The sequence below is a fragment of the Phacochoerus africanus genome, chromosome 1, assembly GCF_016906955.1.
Source record: "Phacochoerus africanus isolate WHEZ1 chromosome 1, ROS_Pafr_v1, whole genome shotgun sequence".
Lineage (NCBI taxonomy): Eukaryota > Metazoa > Chordata > Mammalia > Artiodactyla > Suidae > Phacochoerus > Phacochoerus africanus.
Window position 1 is genome coordinate 238,242,833 of NC_062544.1, and position 14,535 is coordinate 238,257,367.

Below are 14,535 nucleotides of genomic sequence, written 5' to 3' on the forward strand. Positions count from 1 at the left end.
AATAGTTTGAGTATATACCAACCTGTTGTTAATAATTAAATTATTTTAATTATAATCCTCTTGAAAAATAATACTGATAAAAACTGGTCTCTTTTTTTCCTTCATAGCAAAATCCACTGAATTCATTTTCCTTGAGCTACACAGTTCTATTTCACAAAGAGAAGAATTGAAATTGAAAGATATTATGACAGAAATAAGTACAACCAATGGAGAATTAGAGCTTTCTTATCCCTTGTCTTGGGTTCAGGCACTTCCTTTATTTCAGAATCTCTCTTCAAAAGACAGTTCTTTTATTCACTATTACTGTGCTTCAACTTGTTCTTTCCCTGCTGCTTCTGCTGAAGAAATGAAGATGAAATCAATGTCTCAGGTTAGCGTATGATTAATATAATTAATGGGGGGGGGGAGGCAGTTCAGTAAAAATTCTTTCATTGAAACTAGAATGATTTCAGAATGCTGTGTCTTGTCAGAAGAGCCCAGGAACCAACCTACAAGAACTCCCAATGCCAAAGCTAGAACAGGTAGATCAACAGAATTGGTAGTGATGGCAGGTGATCATTAACAATAACATGCATGAGTCTATATTGATACAAATAAATAACTGACTGGTTAAATGAAAAAATAAATAATAAATGGTGGGTAAGGGACAGTTCTTTTTTAGAAAAGTCTTCCAGTTAATAAATGTAAGAGGAATAAGGGAAATATAAAACCACTGCTAGAAAAATCTTTTTCTAGTACTTTGCAGTGGAGAAACGTGGCAGACATCACCTTAACCCTGGTGATCAAAGTTACCATTAAAGTAATAAAACATGCCAGCAGAATGTACCTGTCACATCATGCACGGAGGAGGGTACATCACTTCAATACTGTATAACCTTAGTCTAATCATCAGAAAAATAAGACAAACCCAGTTACAGATTAACTGGCCTGTTGTCTTAAAAAATGACGAGGTCATGAAAAACAAGGAAAGACTGAGGAATTGTAGGATCCTGAAACACAAGAAATTTATTAGTGGAAAAACAAGTAAAATCAGTATAAAGTCTGTTGTTTATAATATCATACCAATATTAAGTTCTTAGTTTTAATAATTGGTTATATAAGATTACTATTATTGGAATCTGAGAGAGGTTTGTTCATTTTTTGCAATACCTTTGTAAGTCTAAAATTATCTTGAGGAGTTCCTGTCGTGGCTCAGTGGTTAACAAATCTGACTAGGAACCATGAGGTTGTGGGTTAGATCCCTGGCCTTGCTCAGTGGGTTAAAGATCTGGCGTTGCTGTGAGCTGTGGTATAGGTTGCAGATGCGGCACGGATCCCGAGTTGCTGTGGCTCTGGTGTAGGCCGGTGACTACAGGTCCGATTCAACCCCTAGCCTGGAGACCTCCATATGCCTTGGGAGCGGCCCAAGACATGGCAAAAAGGCAAAAATAAATAAATGAATAAATAAATAAATGAAAAAATTATCTTGAAACAATTAATAGTAAGTTTAAAAATGCTGTGTTTATATTCATAGGAGATTGGTGATATACATGTAGCTTGTATATCTATTCCAAGTTCCTCTAGAAAGAAAAGTGTTTATAAAGTTTCCTGTGACATGGGCGTTCATGCATGCACATGTGTGCACACTTGTGCGCACACACACACACACACACACACACTGTCTGAGGCTAATCCGTTATTTAAAAGATCTATAGAAAGCCACATTAGTGGAATACAAGGTGTAAGACTTCACCACTGTCTTTATGCATAATGTTGTAAAAATGGTAATTATATTGTAGATACAAATTTGTATCAAGTTTCTGTTTAATAATAAAATATTAATTTATATTATTATAAACTCTTTTCAGCCTCTTTAAAATTTTGTCCTACCGTTTATCACCTCTTGTTCATTTTGAACTGCAACATTTTCAGATTCTAATTTAATTGTAAAGCTCAGATCTGTGAGTAAAACACTTCAGGTTAAACTTTGATCATCATATATACAGTATCTTTTGATAAAAAATATTATTTTCATTTGTTATATGTGTTGAAATTCTAGAGTTTATACATATATAACTCATTGTTATGTGTTTCTTTTAGTTACATTCTCTCTTACAAGTCTAGGTTTTGACTTTATCCTTTTGAGAGAAAATTTGTATTTATTCATTTGTAAGGAGACTTTTTCTCTACCATTTTCTGTCAGCCCTCAAATACAGATACAGCCAAGCCTACTTACACCTTACTGCAAAAGCAAAGTAGTGGTTGCTATTCACTTTCTATTACATCTAATCCAGATGAAGAATGGCGAGAAGTCAGGCACACGGGACCTGTTCAGAAGTATGTACTGTGTCATATCCTGTTTGTAATAGGTGGGCACATTAGTAGTTTTCATTCCCATTGTTGATTTTAATATTTTAGCTTCCTAAGTGTTTTGAGTGTTTTGGTGAAGGTTAATAATAGAAATAATTATGAAAAATTTTTAAAAATTATTAAGAAAATGATCTGTCATTTTAGTTTTTTGTTAGTAAGACAGAAATGGTAGTTAAGATGTCAAATTTGTTAAGATTAAAGCATTTATCAAAATATTTGAATAGCAACATGTGATATATAATATATATTAAGATACTTGGAGTTTATCAGAACTTCTCTTTCAAAAGTTGATTCTTGGAGTTGCCATTGTGGCTCAGCAGTAACAAATCTGACTAGTATCCATGAGGCCCCTTTGATCCCTGGCCCTGCTCAATGGGTTAAGGATCTGGTGTTGCCATGAGCTGTAGTGCAGGTTGCCAACTCAGCTCAGATCTGGCATTGCTGTGGCTATATCACAGTCCTGTAGCTGCATCTCTGATTAGACCCCTAGCCTGGGAGCTTCCATCTGCTGCATGTGGCCCTAAAAAGGAAAAAAAAAAAATTGATTCTTTGTTCATATTTTGTCTTGTATATGTCTTATGGCAGTAAGGCAGAATAAGGTAGTCTGTGCATTTGAGGATGATTTGTTTCTCTCCATGTTTCCTTTCCTTTGTAAGAAAAAAGACCAAAAAAAAAAAAATTGAAATTACAGGATAGGAAAACAGCCAATAAAATATTAACTATCATATGAGCCCTTAAAATTTTCATGTATTATTTGATTTAGGTGCCAACCAAGATTGTATCAGTTGCAGATGAGTCTTATCTAACTGAATCTTTCTGGTTGAAGAAGTACATGTTACACCTTTATTGTTGACTATATTTGTACAATAAGTACCACCCTGCCTGTAAGAAGACTATAACCAGCATTCATAAATGCTCTTATTTCTGATCTTAAAGAGAGGGTACCCAAGGAAAAATGCCTAAATGTCATCTTGTTTTCCTCTTCTTTCTTGTTGTGTTCTATTTATGTTCTTTATGCTCTCTTTAGTTTTACATTGTAAATACCTTGTTAATGGGAAACTTGCTTTCTAAGCTTCCTTGTTAATTTCTTCATTGCCTAGCTGCTGATGAAGATTAGCCACCGGTAGGAGAGCACAGTTTTTGACTAGTCTTGGGGATTCTAACTTAGCTTTGGAAACTGGAGTGTGGGAAAATCTTCTATAGTTTGTTGCTTCATTTGTTGAAAGTTAAAAATTTTCCAGAAGAGAGACACCCTCAATGGTATTGTAACTGATTGTGAGATAAACTTATTCGTTAAATAGATATTGGGACTAGCCCACGTGGGAAGGATTAGAAATGAAAAGATACTTAGTGAGAGTACTGTTAGTAGCTTGTGAAAATAAAGTATAATTGCTTATATCCTGTCAAATATTTTTTACCCTATACATTTTAGTTGTTGAATACTATTGCCCTGTTATTATTCCATAATAAATCTCTTTGATCTAGAACTTTGAATATTAATATATTTTAACTTTATTTTTACATTTTAAGGTTGATTGTGTATCCCCCACCACCTACTAAAGGGGGTTTAGCAGTAACTAGTGAAGATCTGGAGTGCTTAGAAGAAGGAGAGTTTCTTAATGATGTAATCATTGATTTCTACCTTAAGTAAGTATAATGATAAATGATCTTGCCATTTGTTTTACAGGTTTTGATGTGAATCTTAAAGTAAATATCTCTGTCTTTGAAATAATTTAGCTTTAGCTAAATAATGTGCCACAATTTCAGATTTGAAAAATTGTTGCCTACCAAAATTTTCTGGAGTTGACAATTTTCAGTTTCATTTCTTTACATCCAGTAGATACTGTATACTTCAAAGAGTTACTGTTTTTTTGTTGTTGTTTTAGTTTTTGTTATTTGCTTGCTCTTGATTGATACTTCCTTGACTACTATGTTATTGTAGTGAAGGAAGTACTTCTGTAATTATAAATCAGTTTGGGAGCTGAAAAGAAGCACCTCTGTGTAGTTATCTATTGTGTCTTTAAGTACTGTGATAGTTAACTACCATTTAAAAAATTCCTTGTCACTATTCCATTAAAAATAATCTTCAACTTTTTTTTTTTTTTTTTTTGCTTTTTAGGGCTGCACCTGCGGCATATGGAGGTTCCCAGGCCAGGCTTCCAGTCAGGGCTACAGCTGCTGGCCTACACCACAGCCACAGCAATGCCAGATCTGAGCCGCATCTGCGACCTACACCACAGCTCACGGCAACTCCAGATCCGTAATGCACTGAGTGAGACCAGGGATTGAACCTGCATCCTCATGGCATGGTTCCTACTCAGATTTGTTTCTGCTGTACCACCATAGGAACTCCTCAGCTTTTTATATAGCCAAGATGAAGGAATATATAGGAAAGTTTTATAAACTTTCATACAGAGGTAATTTATCTCTAGCCCTCATTTCGTCCTGTACCCCTAGACCTACATTTCCAACACTTCTTCTTCATGTCTCCTAATTATTCACAGACCTTTCCCAAAACATTTTACTATCATCTTATTATGTAAACCCTATTATTTTCCTAGTAGTGCTATCCTTATTCTGGTTACTCAGGCTCAAAATCTCACATTATCATCTACTGTTCATCTCACACGTTGTAGATTTAATCTGTACAAATTTTCATTGGGTCTTTTTTATATCTTTCATGTCTCTAACTTTTTGGACATGTGGAATATAATTATTATATAATAACTGTTTTAATATCCTTTTCTATGTATTCTGGCATCTGTGTCAGTTCTGGTTGGTTTCCACTGACTGATTTTTCTCTTCATTATGAATCGTGTATATATATGTTTTTTTTTTTTTCTCTCCTTTGTATGTCTGGTGATTTTTGGGGGCGTGGAGTTGAATATTTTTGTATTTCTATAACTATTCCTGAATTTTCTTATTTGGAAGCAGTTTCATGCTTTTAATTTGCTTTTTAAGATTTTTTTTTTTAGGTGACACCAACAAATTAATCCCTGCTACTGAGAAAAGACCCTTCCGGGTACTCTGCTCAGTGCTTCATGAATTAAGAGATATTCTATCCTGGCTGATGTTTACAGGCACCATTCCCACAGCCTGCGTGAATGCTGGGTACTATTCCTTTTAATTGTTTCAGTTAGTTCTTACCTTTCCAATACTCTGTCAGCAAACTCTGGTGCCTTAATCAATCCTGACTCTCAGCATCTCCTCAATTCAGGGAGTCTTCCAGGCTCTGCCTGGTTTATTCCTTCTTGAGCTGTAGCCTGGAAATTTATCAAGGCAGTAAACTGAGGTAATTATAGAGCTCACCATTTCTCAAGGATCACTATTCTTTGTTTTCTGATGTCCAGGGTTTTAAAAACTATTGCATAAATTTTGTCTGATTTTTTGCTTGTTTCAAACAGAATTGTAAATCTGGTCCCTACATTCCATCTTGGCTGGAAACAGAATTTCCTTTCTCATTGACTCCACTTCCCTTCCCTCTGTGCATGCTCAGTTACCTGAGTAGTAGATTCTGTCTCTCAAATTCATTTATTCTCTTTCTTCTGTCATCATGATCTTTTTAGTACTATTTACCTTGTTCTTCTTCTAAACTAATCTCCTTATATCCTTTGTCTCTGATATCCTGTCTATTAATTATATTATTAAACCACTATTGTTAAATTACTCTATGAATGTAATTCCCACTGGAAACTTTTAGTAATTTCTCATTACCTGTCAAAATGAGTTCAAACACGCTTGGATATTTGAGTGTCTTAATAATCTGTCTTATCTGTCTGTCTTACTAGCCATCTGCTAATAATCCTACCTTATTACATAGTCCAGCAAAATTGAATTATAAAGTTTACTGAACAAAGCCCATTCTTATCCCCTCTTCTGCCTTAATGCCCTGTTATTCTTACTTCTTGGAATATTCTCCTCTCTATCTTAACCTGTTGAAATATTACTCCTCTTTCAAGGTTACTCACAACTGATAACTTCTTGCAACTTTTCCTGATTCTAAACAGATATTATTAACTCTCATGATACTTCACTTGTATTTGTTTTATGGTACTTACAATATTTTGCCTTATTTTAAAGTTATTTGGCGGCATTATGATTATTCTTCTAAAGTCTAAGCATCTTACATCTTATTTATTTTTGTATCCCTTTAATAATGTCAAATTTATGTTTTGGGAGACGAATTGGGTCATCTTTGGTGTTAATTTTGATATGTTTTATTGCAATTAACAAAATTTTGTTTCAAATTTAGTTGCATTAATATTTTTCTTTTTTTCTTTTTTTGTGTTTTTAGGGCCGCACATGCAGAATATAGAGGTTACCAGGCGAGGGGTCGAATCAGGGCTGCAGCTGCTGGCCTACGCCACAGCCACAGCAACACCAGGTTAGAGCCACGTCTGCAAACCTACATCACAGCTCACGACAATGCACATCCTTAACCCACTGAGTGAGGCCAAGGATCGAACCTGTGTCCTCATGAATACTAGTCAGATTCATTTCTTCTGAGCCACGATGGGAACTCCTATGTGTATGTTCCTATATTTCCTTTTCATTGAACTGCCTGTATGTCTCTTTGACTTCTTTTCAGAGGGGATTCTAACTTAAAAAAAACAAACTACTTTCCTATTTATTTTTAAAATTGATGAATAACTTTCAAGTAGTAAAGTGCATAAATTTTAAGTGTATAGCTCACGAGTGTTTACATATGTATGTACCCAGTGTTTTCATCATGCCAATCAAGGTAAAGAACACTTGCAGCACATAAAAAGCATTATTTGTGTCTCCTTCCACCCTTCCCATAACCCCATTAAAAAATTCAAGTTGTGGAGTTCCTATTGTGGCTCAGTGGTGTGGCTGTGGCTGTGGCGTAGGCCGGCAGCTGTAGCTCCAATTAGACCACTAGCCTGGGAACCTCCATATGCCACAGGTGCAGCCCTAAAAAGAAAAAAAGAAAAAAAGAAAAGAATAGCATGTTCTTTAATGATGAAGAGTTTAATCACTAAATGATTGAATTGCAAGCTTATGTTGAAGGATTTTTTTTTTCTTTTCTTTTTTTTGTCTTTTCTAGGGCCGCACCTGTGGCATATAGAGTTTCCCAGGCTAGGGGTCTAATCAGAGCTATAGCCACCAGCCTACGCCAGGGCCCCAGCAATGCGGGATCCAAGCCATGTCTACGACCGATGCCACAGCTCACAGCAATGCTGGATCCTTAACCCACTGAGCGAGGCCAGGGATCAAACCCGCAACCTCATGGTTTCTAGACAGATTTGTTAACCACTGAGCCACGACAGGAACTCCAAAGGATTGTTTTAGGATAGGAATAGACTAGGGATTTCTAGTCATGTTTCAGCGTTATTAAGGTTTCTCTAGATTTATTTAGGAGTGTCATAGTTTCAATGGTATATTTGATTGTGTGATTATTTGATTAGTATTTCCTTCTACCTTCATTCTTCTGGATTGTAAGCTCTTTGGTGGCAGGAACTTTTTATTTGTCCCCCTCTTGTTTTATGTCTCTATTATAAATATGGTACTTGGCACATGTTAGGAATTTGATAAATATTTAAGTAAATGAATGACTAAGTGGAAAATTTCTGCTTTAATCGATCTTGATATATCTTGATAGAAGGTAAGGTAACTAAGGAAAAAAAAAGCTGAAATCAGAGCAAATTGTAAGATTGGCTTATGGACATAAAAATGATTTTCAGAACACAAGATATTGGAGGAAGACTGGTAAAATCTAAAAGTAATCTACTTTTGTGGTGTTGTTACTTTACAGGTATCTCATATTGGAGAAGGCATCAGAAGAACTTGTTGAACGAAGTCACATTTTTAGTAGCTTTTTCTATAAATGCCTGACGAGAAAGGAAAATAATTTAACAGAAGATAACCCGAATCTTTCGTAAGTCAGTCTTCCACTGTTGTTAAGTTTTAAGAGGAAAACATACTATTTTGATACTTTTAGTGAAATAACTTCTTACAGTATTTCCTAGAGTTAGCAATGATACCAATTTGTGCAAGTGCTGGGCCTGTTAGCTCTAAGAAGCCTTTCTCACCCTTCATTGTCTTGTTCCCTGTTGCAGGGAGGCTAACTCTTGCAGGTTGCATTTCCAGTACTGGGGATTGGAGGGCAAAAAAGAAGAGGCACGATATATCTTTCTTACCCTCTTTGCCTTGGGCACTTATTCTGGTAGTGGTTCTAGTTCCTATATGGGTCTGTCTTTCAGTGGACAGATCTAATAGAGCTCCAGCATCTGTCTGCAGGTACTACTTCTACACTTTGCCCCTCAGCATAGTGGTCCTACTATGCTAGTCTCTGGTTGCCTCACTGGCTGTCTTTTGTGGCTTTGCATGTTTTCTCCCATCAGTATAGCCATTTCTTCACGTTGTATTTGATCTGTCTTAAATATATAGAGTAGTTTATGTTTTCCTGATTGGATCCTCACAAACATACTACTATTTAATTCTGTTTATTTTTTTTCACTTTTAAAAGTTTTATTTGATTTTGAATCAAAAGTATAGTTGATTTACAATGGTGTGATAATTTCTGCTGTACAACAAAGTGACTCAGTTATACTTAGACACCCACCAATTCTTTTTTCAGAGTCTTTTCCCAAATAGATTATCACGGGATATTGGATAGAGTTCCCTGTGCTATACAGCAGGTGTCTGTTGGCCAGTCGTTCCATATACCTCAGTGTGCATATACCACTGATATCTTTTTTTTTTTTTGGAGGGGGAAGTTTTATTATTATTATTATTATTTTTAATTTAATTTTTTTTTTTTGTCCTTTTGCTATTTCTTTGGGCCGCTCCTACGGCATATGGAGGTTCCCAGGCTAGGGGTCCAATCGGAGCTGTAGCCACCGGCCCACGCCAGAGCCACAGCAATGCGGGATCCGAGCCACGTCTGCAACCTACACCACAGCTCACGGCAACGCTGGATCGTTAACCCACCGAGTAAGGGCAGGGACTGAACCCGCAACCTCATGGTTCCCAGTCGGACTCGCCAACCACTGCGCCACGACGGGAACTCCTATTTTTTATTATTTTTTTAATAATGATTTTTATTTTTTCCATTATAGCTGATTTACAGTGTTCTGTCAATGTTCTGCTGCACAGCAAGGTGACCCAGTCACATGTACATGTATACATTCTTTTTTCTCACATTATCATGCTCCATCGCAAGGTGACCCAGTCACATGTACATGTATACATTCTTTTTTCTCACATTATCATGCTCCATCACAAGTGACCAGACATGGTTCCCAGTGCTATACAGCAGGATCCCATTGCTTATACACTCCAAAGGCTATAGTTTACATCTATTAACCCAAATTCCCAGTCCCTCTCACTCCCTCCCTCTCCCCCTTGGTAACTACAAGTCTGTTTTCCATGTCCATGAGTTTCTTTTCTGTGGAAAGGTTCATTGGTGCCCTATATTAGACTCCAGATATAAGTGAAAACATATGGTATTTGTCTTTCTTTCTGACTTACTTCACTTAGTATGAGAGTCTCTAGTTCCATCCATGTTGCTGCAAATGGCATTATTTTGTTCTTTTTATGGCTGAGTAGTATTCCATTGTGTATATATACTACATCTTACTAATCCAGTCATCTGCTGATGGACATTTAGGTTGTTTCCATGTCTTGACTATTGAGAATAGTGCTGCAATGAACATGCAGGCGCATGTGTCTTTTTCAAAGCAAGTTTTGTCCAGATATATGCCCAAGAGTGGGCTTGCTGTGTCATAAGGTGGTTCTATGTATAGATTTCTAAGGTACCTCCATACTGTCTTCCATAGTAGTTGTACCTAATTCTGTGTAATTAAACAAATGTAACATTATAAAAATACCATATTTGTTCTCACAATTTAGCTGACTTTGTATCCAAATATTTTTTCATTAATTCTAAAACCTATAGGGCAGTGGATAGGGATAGGCATAAAGGAGAAAGGAGTAATTTCTAAAAAAATTTTTATTATGGTTGATTTATAATGTTGTGTCAATTTCTGCTGTGACCCACTGAAATTGACCCAGTTATACATATACATACATTCTCTTTCTCATATTATCTTCCATTATTTTCTATTATAAGAGATTGGATATTGTTCCCTTTGCTACACAGTAAGATCTCATTGCTTATCCATCCTAAATGTAATTAATAGTTTGCTTCTACTAACTCCAAACTCCCAGTCCATCCCACTCCCTCCCCTTGGCAACCACAAGTCTTCCATGTCCATGAGTTTGTTTCTTTTCTGTAGATAGGAGTAATTTTTGTATCTTAGGTAGCAGTAACTTGAATGGTGAGAGTGAAGCCATTTCACCCCCTCCCCATCCCTAACAATCCATATAGTATTTATATGGTTGACCCGTGATAAAATTAAGAGTTTTTATTTTTAAAAAAGTTAGTGTAAACATTTGCCTACCCACTTCACAAGGTACATTTTTGTAGATTATTTCTTCCCATAACAGTGCTTTTAGATATGTAAGGCTTTTTTTCAAATAAGGAAGCAGGCAGAACTCTGGTAGGTGACAGAACTGATCGCTGCTTAAATCTTTATCTTTTAAACTCTAATCTAGAGATGTTGTCATTTTACTGGACTACCTTTAAAAAGTTTCTGCAAGAATTGTTTCATCCCTTTAATAGAAATAATAAGCAAGTAAGAAGATGATTAAACTTTCTGAACCTGTTGTATGGTTGTATGGTTGGAGAGAGTTGGTATAGAGAGAGAGTATTCGAATATGTTGAATACTTGCTTGGAACCAAGTCAGTGAACATGAAGTTACTTTGATTCTACAATAGTCTTATGAGGTAAATGCCATTGTTTTTATTTATTAAAGCTTAAAGAAGTTAGAAAATTTATTCATAGTTGGATCTAGCTCTCCAGTTTCAAAGTTCAAGCTTTTTATCTTGCTTATATTATTGTATCTGTGGAATTTATGGTCTGAATTGGTTCACTTGAGAGAATAAAAGGAGGTCCTATTAGTTTCAGAGGGCAACCTGGGTATACTGGGGCTGCCCTAGACAGACTGGGATGTGTTATCATCTATATTTTGAGTGTCTTTATAGGTTTGAAGTTTGTGTTGGTGGAGAAGGTCTACTAGGATCACTTAAGGAGAAAAATCACAATATGAAAATATTCCTGATAATCAGAGTTAATGGAAAGGGATAGATGGAAGGGGAGGATTTATTAAATAAATTTGATATTTGACATTTCTGATGTCCTCCTCTTCTATTTTGTGTATATAGAAATTGATGGCTGGCACTGGGAAGTTTGGGGTTAGTAGATGCAAACTATTGTATTTGGAGTGAATAGGCAATGAGATCCTGCTGTATAGCACAGGGAAACTTGTCACTTGTGATGGAACATGATAGAGGATAATGTGAGAAGAGAATGTATATATATGTGTGACTGTCACTTTGCTGTACAGCAGAAATGGCAGAACATTGTAAAAGAGCTATAACAGAAAAAAAGTAAAAATATTTAAAAAAAAAGAAAAAAAGAAATTGATGGTTGGTACCATACACTTAATCCCACATTTTGTTTTAAGATTACTGGTTGGGGTGGAGATTATGCATTTGACATACCCACTTAGAAACTGAGGAAATGATGTAGGTCTGCTGTGTGTAAAACTTTTTAAATTAAAACATTTATTTATTTATTTATTATTATTTTTAAAAATTTTTATTTATTTTTTTTAGGGCCACACCTGCAGCATATGAAAGTTCCCAGGCTAGGGGTTGAATCGGAGCTATAGCCACTGGCCTATGCACAGCCATAGCTGTGCAGGATCTGGGCTGTGTCTGCAACCTACCCCACAGCTCACAGCAACACAGGATCCTTAACCCACTGAGCAAGGCCAGGGATCGAATCCACATCCTCATGGTTACTAGTCACATTCTTAACCCATTGAGCCACAATGGGAGCTCTTAAATTAAAACATTTTTAGGAGTTCCCGTCATGGCTCAGTGGTTAACAAACCTGACTAGCATCCATGAGGATGCGAGTTCAATCCCTGACCTTGATCAGTGGGTTAAGAATCGGGTGTTGCCATGAGCTGTGGTATAGGTCGCAGACGCAGCTCAGATCCTGTGTTGCCGTGGCTGTGGTGTAGGCCAGCGGCTACAGTTCCAATTTGACCCCTAGCCTGGGAACCTCCATAGGCCACTGATGCAGCCCTAAAAAGACACAAAACAAAACCAAAAAAATTTTTTTTAAATTAGATGTTATATGCCTGATCGTTGTAAATGTAATACAAAACAAAGTTACATAAGTAGCATCTTCCAAGGTAAAACATATCTTATATATAATATATATTTATGTACACACATACACAGATACATATGAACACATACATACCTATACACACTTACATATATGTGTATATGCACAAAAACTCATACTAATGCTTGGCTTCATATGTATATAATTAGTATCACAGAAAGAATGCCTACAAATCAGTAAAACAAACAACTCAGAAGCAAGGTGGCAAGGGATACAAACCATAATTTATGTCCGGTAAATCCTGTAGGAAGCTCCAACTACTAGTGTTATGAAATAGCAGACCAAATGACACGTGAAGTCATTACTGTGGTTTATGAGATCCTGCAAGATTTGGCTTCTATCCTCAAGCTGCCTCCTTTCAGTTTTCAAGTATGCCAAGCTCTTTCCTGTTTTCTGACAGAAATAACTTCTCCTGGTACTTTTTATTTTACAAGGTGATCTCTAATCATTTTTTGTTTGCTTGTTCATTTTCTGTTTCTTGTTCTAAAATATAAGATCCATGAGGTCAAGGACTTCATCTGTCTTATTTTCCACTCTATGCCCTGTGCATTTTGCTTAGTGCTTGGAACATACCAGGAACTCATAATCAAGGATAGTAATGTATGTTATGAATGGGGAGAGAACTGTTAGACCTAATGAAGAATTTTCTATACAGTTAGGAACTGAGAATAGAGATGATATTGTGGCCTTCGTATTCTCTTCTATCGCCCTTGCCCCATCCTGTGTCTAATGTAGTCCCAATCAAATAAGGTTAGCATAATCAGGAAATCTACCAGACACCAACATAACAAGACAAAAGAAAACCAGGTGTCTATCCTTAAGATATTTCAAGTGGAAAACAAAAGACTCATCACTAGGTGAAAACTATTTATTTATTTTTTAATTTTATTTTATTTTTGGTCTTTTTGCCTTTTCTAGGGCCGCTCCCATGGCATATGGAGGTTCCCAGGCTAGGGGTCGAATTGGAGCTGTAGCCGCCAGCCTACACTACAGCCACAGCAACGCGGGATCCGAGCCGCGTCTGCAACCCACACCACAGCTCACGGCAACGCAGGATCCTTAACACACTGAGCAAGGCCAGGGATTGAACTCGCAACTTCATGGTTCCTAGTTGGATTCATTAACCGCTGAGCCACGATGGGAACCCCGAAAATAACTATTTATAATCATTGTAATGGTTGGGTCATTCTGAAATGAGAAAATTTGGTAACATATGATTCCTTATTATTTTTATGAGGTCACTGTTCTGCGTAATTCCTATCACATCTTTTAGTCCATTCTGGATCCCATCTCACCCCTAATATCCACCCCTGTGAGTTTGATTAGTTATTCAGATGGACAGGGATGGGGCAAAGATGTCCTTTTCCTGTGTTACTTGGTATATGAAGGTATAAGAACTTAATTTTTTTAACTAAAAAGAGGTCTTTCAAGGGATTCAGCCATGTACCGCCACCTCTTTTATGCCTCTGTGAAATGCCATCACTTTCCTAAAATTTTTTTGACATCCAAACTTGGTTTGATATCTTTCTTGCTAACTTCCCTAATGAGGTAAAGAAAAGGAAAAGGAACTCTTATTCATGTGTCCCAACCCTTTTCTAGGTGGCCTTCCTAGATACTGTAACGTAATTCCTTTGTATTCTTTATGACACATGTATTTTATTTTTTATTTTTTCAAGTGGCCGCATCTGTGGCATATCGAAGTTCCTGAGCTAGGGGTCGAGCCACAGCCACTGTAGAAGCAATGCCGACTAGTTATGTTGTGAGCCACACAGGAAGTCCAGACACTTATATTTTAATTATTTTTTTTTTTTCTGACCTCATTATTTTGTAAATTCCTTTAAGGCAGCATAATTTTCATTATTTGTTCTTAGGAATCTAATAAATATTTGTTGAAGAAATA

The 14,535-nt window shown here is 36.4% G+C and overlaps 1 protein-coding gene across 5 annotated transcripts in view; it reads left to right on the forward strand.

Moving 5' to 3' along the window:
- Positions 1 to 14,535, forward strand: part of SENP7 (SUMO specific peptidase 7) — a 157,450-nt gene that overhangs the window by 130,153 nt on the left and 12,762 nt on the right. For all 5 annotated transcript variants that reach the window (XR_007136604.1, XM_047793366.1, XM_047793375.1 and 2 more), the window contains 4 exons: positions 108 to 370; positions 2,183 to 2,316; positions 3,880 to 3,996; positions 8,126 to 8,248. Coding sequence is in view for 4 of the 5 variants with exons in the window: in XM_047793366.1 (XP_047649322.1) it covers positions 108 to 370; positions 2,183 to 2,316; positions 3,880 to 3,996; positions 8,126 to 8,248 (637 nt within the window). In the remaining variant the exon portion in view is untranslated. The remainder of the gene's footprint in view (positions 1 to 107; positions 371 to 2,182; positions 2,317 to 3,879; positions 3,997 to 8,125; positions 8,249 to 14,535) is intronic.